Source organism: Lutzomyia longipalpis, chromosome 2 (assembly GCF_024334085.1).
Source record: "Lutzomyia longipalpis isolate SR_M1_2022 chromosome 2, ASM2433408v1".
Classification (NCBI taxonomy): Eukaryota; Metazoa; Arthropoda; class Insecta; order Diptera; family Psychodidae; genus Lutzomyia; species Lutzomyia longipalpis.
In genome coordinates this window covers 7,233,076-7,240,256 of record NC_074708.1, presented here as the reverse complement: position 1 = coordinate 7,240,256, position 7,181 = coordinate 7,233,076, and the positions used below count along the sequence as shown (strand labels likewise).

The window sequence follows — 7,181 nt, the reverse complement described above, 5'->3', positions numbered from 1 at the left end:
TCTGGATTCTATGAGAATTAGATGCACTTACCTACTAAACACTTTGCTCATTTATTTCCGCATCTAAAGAATTTTTGCTGCTAATTGAAAAGTAAAATAGTTCTTAATGAGATCTTCCTTATTAGCATATTTTTCGAGACATCCTTGACAATGACCGTGAACGGTATGCAAATTACAAAGCCCTTCACCAAAAAATAGGAAATTCATTCATCAAAAAGCTTTTAACGTGAATTTTCTATTTAGTTTGTCGATTTTTCACAGTTTGATTAACCCTTTGAGGATCAAATAAATATCAAATGCAAAGAAAACGTCTCGATATCGCACCAGAAGTCATATGACCTCAAAAAGATTCTCTTGGAATCAAAATATTAAATGAAACAATTAAATTGAGAGCAAAAGAAGCAATTTTTTATCCTTTCTTTGAAAATTCTTTAGAAAGGATTTCAACAAAAAGGGAATAAAAAAGAACTTTTCAACAACAAAATTTATTAAACATTCGAAAAACACTCAAATATCTTCGATAAAAGGCAATATTGGTAACAAAGATGTGCTGATTTGTCGGTGCTCTCCTACAACAGAATATTCTTCTACTTTTGTATTGCTGCTTGAAAAGGAGTTGTGATCACAAACATCCTCCACATATGCAACGTGTCTTGTGCTGAAGGTGAGAAAATTATTAAAAGACGAAATCACAAAGATATTTAAATTGGAAGAGATGATCGTATAATGTCGTCCATCGAGTTAAACCTCATTGAGGCAGATCGTCTTGAGGATCTCATTGACAACACTGTAGGGATCACAATTGGAGCTGGGTCGACGATCCTCAAAGTACCCGCATTTGGCATCATTGACACCACGTGGAATCCTCACAGAGGCCCCACGGTGAGCCACACCAGCACTGAAATCATGAATTGAGCTCGTCTCGTGGCGTCCTGTGAGACGACGCTGATTGTCCTGCCCCCCAAGTGGATCGTACGCCTTAATGTGACGCTCATGGCACTTGGACAGCTTCTGAATGGCATCCTCGATGACGACAATGCCATTAGCGGCGCGCATACTCTTTGTGCTGACATTCGTATGGGCACCAGCACCATTCCAATCACCAGGCATGGGTTTGGGATCAAGTGTGGCCACAATGCCAAATTCCTCGGCAATCCTGTGGAGGAGGAAGCGCGAAACCCACAAATCATCCCCAATGGAGATTCCCACGCATGGACCCACTTGGTACTCCCACTGTGCTGGCATCACCTCAGCATTCGTGCCGCAGATCTTCACGCCCGTGTACAGGCACGCACGATAGTGAGCCTCTACGATATCACGCGCAAAGACCTTATCAGCTCCAACGCCACAGTAGTAGGGTCCCTGAGGACCAGGGAAGCCATTCTTGGGCCATCCAAAGGGTCTCTGATCGTAATCCAAAAGCGTGTATTCCTGCTCAATTCCAAACCATGGCTCTTCATGAGCACACTGCTTGACTGTTTTGGCGCATTCTGCTCGTTTATTGGAAGCTAAAAATAAATTTATTATAATCTTTCTAATGAATTTTAATTTAATTTAAATGAAGAAATCTTTCAGTGTGAGTACCAAAAAAAATAGGAGATTGTTCAGCTAATCCATCACAATTTGTAAATTTAAATTATCGCGATCGCTTTGAGGGTCTTTGATCTTCTCCAAAATGAAGATTTACAATGATTGATCACTTCTTTAACCCTTTCTTCCGCTTCAAAATATTAAATATATATTTTTCAAATGTGTTTTACTGACCAGTTGGAGTTCCATCGAAGCTGTAGGTCTCACAGAGCACCAAAATGTTATCACCACGTCGGAATGGATCCCTGTAAATGGCCACCGGATGGAGGTAGACATCGGAATTATGGCCACTGGCTTGATACGTTGAGCTACCATCGTAATTCCAAATTGGCAAATCTGATCATAGAACATTGGAAGTAATTAGGAAATACAACATGTGAGAAAATTAAGTATTATTGACGCAACTATTATCACATAAAGCCCTATAATATACTCTCTGCCACTGTCAAGGCTCTAAAACGATCATTTGTGCATAAAAATGGCAAAGAAAGAATTCTTTAAAAACAATCTTTCGTTCGTGTGATGAATTCTTCTCAAATAAAGGTTATTGGACTAAATTTCTTCTGCTAAACATAAATCTATTAATGAGGGACTAAAATGTGATAATTAGCAGGTTTTGGTTTGCAAAAAAACTGCTCGTAAAATAAGAACAAGGAAAATGCAAAAAAGTAAAGTTTAAAGATCAATTAACAACAATTTGTACGTGAATGTGAAATAAAAACCAGATTTTCCTGGAAATTGGCAAAAAATTATCCAAACTGACGATCACTGGATTTTTAAATTTAATTTTTCTTATTCAAAAATCATAAAAAAAAACTATTTTAATTTCTCGAGATTAAAAATAGATTTTTTCACGATCTTTGAAAGATAGCGAGAGAAAAATGAAGGAAAACTCATCCAAAGACGGAAAAGTCAACATTAACGATCATAATCATGATCAAGGGGATTTTCAGCTGAACATACAAACAAAACAAGAGAGCATATTGTGTCACACGAAATTCATTGCATTCTGAACTTGAAAATAAATTGCAAGAGACCTTGAGAGGAAAATTCTTGCATGTATTTGTGTGCACTAAAATTATGCTTGTAAATACAAGTGACTAAGCAAAGTATATAGAATTTTCCCTCCCCCCGTGCAACAAAGCAATTTTCACTGCATGTAATTGAGATAATTTTGCATCTATGACGCGTTAATTTTATTTAATGAATTTAATGTTTCGCACACGGGGGAAGAAAAGAGATCACAACTAAAGAAAAGAGATCTTTAAGTTTTTTTGTGGGATTTTCTTTTACCTTTTGGGGATTGTGGAATGAAGTCCAGCGTACGATCCTTGCATCTCAGATGCTGACCCGTGCCATCGATCCAGATGTACGTTGCGATAATCTGGCCATCGGGCATCGGAAGGGACGTATACCGTGCCAGGACATTCTTGTCAATTCCAGCATTTGGGGAGGAATCAAGCGTTTTGGACATCTGAAAGAAAAACATTTTTCTTATTAAGAAAACTTTTCTAGATGGAAATATTTTTTTTATTCTAAAGCGATTCTTATTAATCTGGGCAAACTTCTACGTGAAAAAAATCTTCTATGGAACCCAAGAGTCTCTTCATTGAATCACTAAATTGGTTTAATATTTTCAGAATTGATTAAAAAAGTTAAAAGCAAATATTTTGCTTAATGAGTCCTTTTGATTTATATTAAAGGATTCTTTTTCAAGCACTTTTAATTAAAATATTTAGATTCTTTCATAACACAAAAATGTGCCACAGCTGTGAGTTGATTTTATCAGCTTTTTTTACGGAACTTGGTAAACTTTACTCAATTTTCCTTCTTTACTGCGCTAAAATTACTTTAATTATTGCAGTTAAATACCCACTTTTAGACAATAATTTATTTTTTAATTATATATTATCAAGAATATTTTTTAAACCATCAATGTATTAAAAAAACCAAACAATATTACTGGAATTTATCGTATCAATTGCAAATATAGAAATTAATTTAAAAGAAAAAAATAATTAGTCATATTTTTTTTTAATATTCATGAATGATTAAGTGAACTAAATAAAAATTTAAAAATGAATAAAATCACTGAAAACACTTTATCACAGCTTTTAAGAACTTTTAATCACATTTCTTTATTTTATTGGCCTCCATTGTACTAAATAAAAATTAATTAACGCAGTTTCCCTTTTAATTTCAGCACTAAAAATATTTTAAATGCAATCTTAATAAACTTTTACAACAAACATTACCACCATTTTGAATGATTTCTTTCTTTAACACTAAACTCCGAAATAAATAAAATTTTATGAAGAAATGATTCCTTCTTAAAGTTTGAAACTTCCACGGGAATAATTGGAGAGAATGTGATGAGTTTTTGCTAAAATATGTGCCTTTTATACGTGAGGTTGGACTCTTTTTTTTTAACGAAAAGTTTTTCCGTGAGATTCATGCGAGAGACGACGAGGAGTCTGTATGGTCTGGATATACAAACCTCCGAGATTCATTCGAAATATTTTCAATGTGAATTGTAATTAGCACCAATTAACAACACTTTGAACTTCATTATGACCAAATTTCGAAGTGAAATATAAATTTTATCAATATATACCCTCCCTCGTGATTGGTGTGATTTTTCTTGTGCAGAAGATCACACGTTTGAAGTACATCTGCAAACAATCAATCACTGTACTGACCAACAATCACGAGACAATCGGGCGTTTAAGTTTGATTAAGAATTCTTAAGAGGACTACACAAGCTAATTTTAAAGAGTGAAAGACGCACCAAAGAAATTAAAACAACAACTAAAAATGCAACAACACTTTACCCTGATTTTCTAACGGCTTTGGTTGTGGCAAGAAAAGTTGTAAATGGGAGGAACAGTGAGTGGTGGCCTGTTGGAAAATCTGCAATAGACTGATTTGTGTCCAGAACAATTTTCAAATTTATATGGAGACTACAATGAGAGGGGGACACAGATATTCATTTCACTCTCAGTGGCATGTTTATCTATAATATTTATTTATTGTACTTAATATACTTCCAGGGCGCGGGGGCTACGCAACAATGACAACGACTCTTTTTTTTCTCGATGTAATAAGGCAATTTCGTCGGAGTTGTTCTTCCACATATACTTACCCTGTGTGATGGAAATTTCTCACAATTTCATTCTTCTTCCCTGAAATTGATCACACACACTCAGCAGCACACGATCACCCCCAAATTGATGCAATTTTCCGCCACTAACACGCTATTATAGAAAATGAGTTAGAGAGAGAAAAATTAGAACCTCTTAGATCGCGATCTTATCTCCGAATGATCTTCAATGATTGCCAAGCAGGTATGATCGTCAAATCATTCGATCGTCGCACACGATTGATCTATTTGAGGTGAGACAATTATGTGTAAAGTACATAATTACCTACATAATGTATATATTCTATTGTTATTTACAATCACGATCGCGTTTTTGATAAAATATTTTAAACAGATCTTGTTTTTAATTGATTAATTTATTTCAAACATCAAAAAAGTGAGACAAAATCAAAAGATTTCTTAAGAATAACTCTGAATTGGCCTTAAATTATTCTGAGAAAATTATTTAGAAGAAAATATATTGCAATTGATATGATCGATACGATCTCAAAATCGGATCGAATATCTTTAGCAACATAAGTTTAATATTTATTTATGTTAAAATTTGTGCTTTTTTTAAAATTAATTTAGCTTGAGAATAATGAACTTTTCTGTTGTGAAAAACGTTAACAAATTAAAATAAATAACTGGCTAGGTGGAGGTATCGAATTTCGTAATTTTTCTGCAAATGAAAAGGTTTTGCGAATTTTCCAATTTTTAACTTTTTCAAAGTCTTGACAAAATTTAATTTCACTACGCTTTATAATTAAATTTTCTGACTTCAACCAAGACCTATAAGTTTCGTGTCTTAAGAGGATTTTTAAAAGTATTCAAAAGTAATTTTGCTTAAAATTTTTCAAATTCTTTATATTAAAATTAGGTCCTATAGGATATAATATTTTAATTAAGGACATTACGGATTAGGAAAAGGAGGATAATAAATAATAAAAAAAATCTTAGATAAAGATCTGCAAACATTTCGCAGAAAAATACGTTTTAAATGGGTGGGACGGGTGAAAAGTTGCAAATCAATAACACTGTACACGATCATTTAATTGACGATTTAATAAGACGGAGACTTGTATTTAATAAACAACTAAAATTGCATCAATTAGTCGTCGGAGAATTATCAGAAAATCTCAAATGAATGAAAACTCAACAATCACGATATCGTGGAACTAGATAAAATAGATATCTTTTGATGCAAAGTTTTAAAAAAAAAGTTAAGGAAAAACCTTTAAAAGGAAGTTATTTTTAGAACCTTTTTCTCAGAAAGATTTTAAAATTTTTGTTAAATGATAAAACCATTAAAGCGTATGTCAACGGTCATACCATGCTGAAAGTACCGGTTCTCGTCTGATCACCGAAGTCAAGCAGCATTGGGCGCGGTTAGTACTTGGATGGGGGACCGCCTGGGAATACCGCGTATCGTTGATATCCTTTTTATTGAATTAAAATACTCGCCTTTAATTTTTTTAAAGCTCAGGATTTTCTTTTATTTTCTTTTAGATTTTATCACCTTTGAATTGCCTGAAACCAGCAAAGCCAAAAGAAAAATTTAAAAAGGACTTCAATGGGCCTTCTCTCAGATTCCTCCTATCACGCCCTAACGTTTCCTACCTTGGCAACATCATAATCTCTCTATTTTTTTGCACGAGGCGCTTGCATTACTGACCTTATCGGGGGAATTTAACTCAATTGAATAAAATCTTCCACATACATTTTGTGACGCGCAGGGGAAGAGAGCAATTTTCCAATTGCCAATGCCACTCCTCCCAATATTTTATCTCCCTTTTGCGGGTGCGTGGCTTTTGGGACTCCTCTTTGACCGCCTCTATTTGTTACATAAATCCCCCCGAAAAAAACAAAAATCATATCCCCACCGATACGCATTACATTGTATAGAGTCGGGGTTAAGGAAGAGGAAAAAAATACTGTCGAGAAAAAATCTTATCACAATAACTCAATTAAATTCAAACAATTTTACCTTATTTTCCAGCATCGTGTGTGTCTCATCATTTAATTTTGAAGCTCAATCACGCCATCGCGTTTTCCGCACAATTATTCCTTGTCCCCATGATTAGTATAGATTGACCACAAGATCCAACCAAATTCCCGCGGCCTAAACTGAGGAAATTTTCTTAATTTTCCATAAAGAATAAAACAAAAAATTCATTTAGCTTTTACATTGATTTAATTCATGCTCTCTCTCTCTCAATATTCTATCACAATTACAAAATTTTCCTTTAAAAACAATCGTTAAATCATTGAGGAGTAATTTCTTCAGAGTTTAATCATTTCACGCGCTTTCTATCTTCTGCTCCATTCTCATCCATTCTCAATAAAACTATTACAAAGTTTTTTTCTCTTTTTTATTCTTCTCTTGTTATTGCAAATCTTCATTAATTTTTTTTGTTTTAATTTTTTTATGTGTGAAAAAATTGTTATAAAT

The 7,181-nt window shown here is 33.9% G+C and overlaps 3 protein-coding genes and 1 non-coding gene across 7 annotated transcripts in view; 2 read left to right on the top strand and 2 right to left on the bottom strand.

The window, feature by feature from the left end:
* LOC129788976 (dachshund homolog 2) overlaps positions 1-7,181 on the bottom strand; it is a 1,190,888-nt gene that overhangs the window by 715,409 nt on the left and 468,298 nt on the right. The window lies entirely within an intron of this gene.
* LOC129788985 (uncharacterized) overlaps positions 1-7,181 on the top strand; it is a 511,890-nt gene that overhangs the window by 257,380 nt on the left and 247,329 nt on the right. The window lies entirely within an intron of this gene.
* On the bottom strand, positions 470-4,918 carry LOC129789071 (glutamine synthetase 2 cytoplasmic). Of its 4 annotated transcripts, none has more exons than XM_055825704.1 (4): positions 4,733-4,918; positions 2,884-3,064; positions 1,765-1,926; positions 470-1,508 (listed from the first exon to the last, which is right to left on the bottom strand). In XM_055825704.1, the coding sequence occupies exons 2-4, from the start codon at positions 3,062-3,064 to the stop codon at positions 742-744; spliced, it is 1,110 nt and encodes a 369-aa protein (XP_055681679.1). In that variant the 5' UTR covers positions 4,733-4,918; the 3' UTR covers positions 470-741. The 4 variants fall into 4 exon arrangements, with proteins under 4 accessions (XP_055681679.1, XP_055681678.1, XP_055681677.1 ...); XM_055825703.1 differs by lacking the exon at positions 4,733-4,918 and adding an exon at positions 4,422-4,531; XM_055825702.1 differs by lacking the exon at positions 4,733-4,918 and adding an exon at positions 3,846-3,959.
* LOC129791468 (5S ribosomal RNA) lies at positions 6,048-6,166 on the top strand. Its single transcript, XR_008750703.1, has one exon. It is a non-coding gene; the product is annotated as a 5S ribosomal RNA (ribosomal RNA).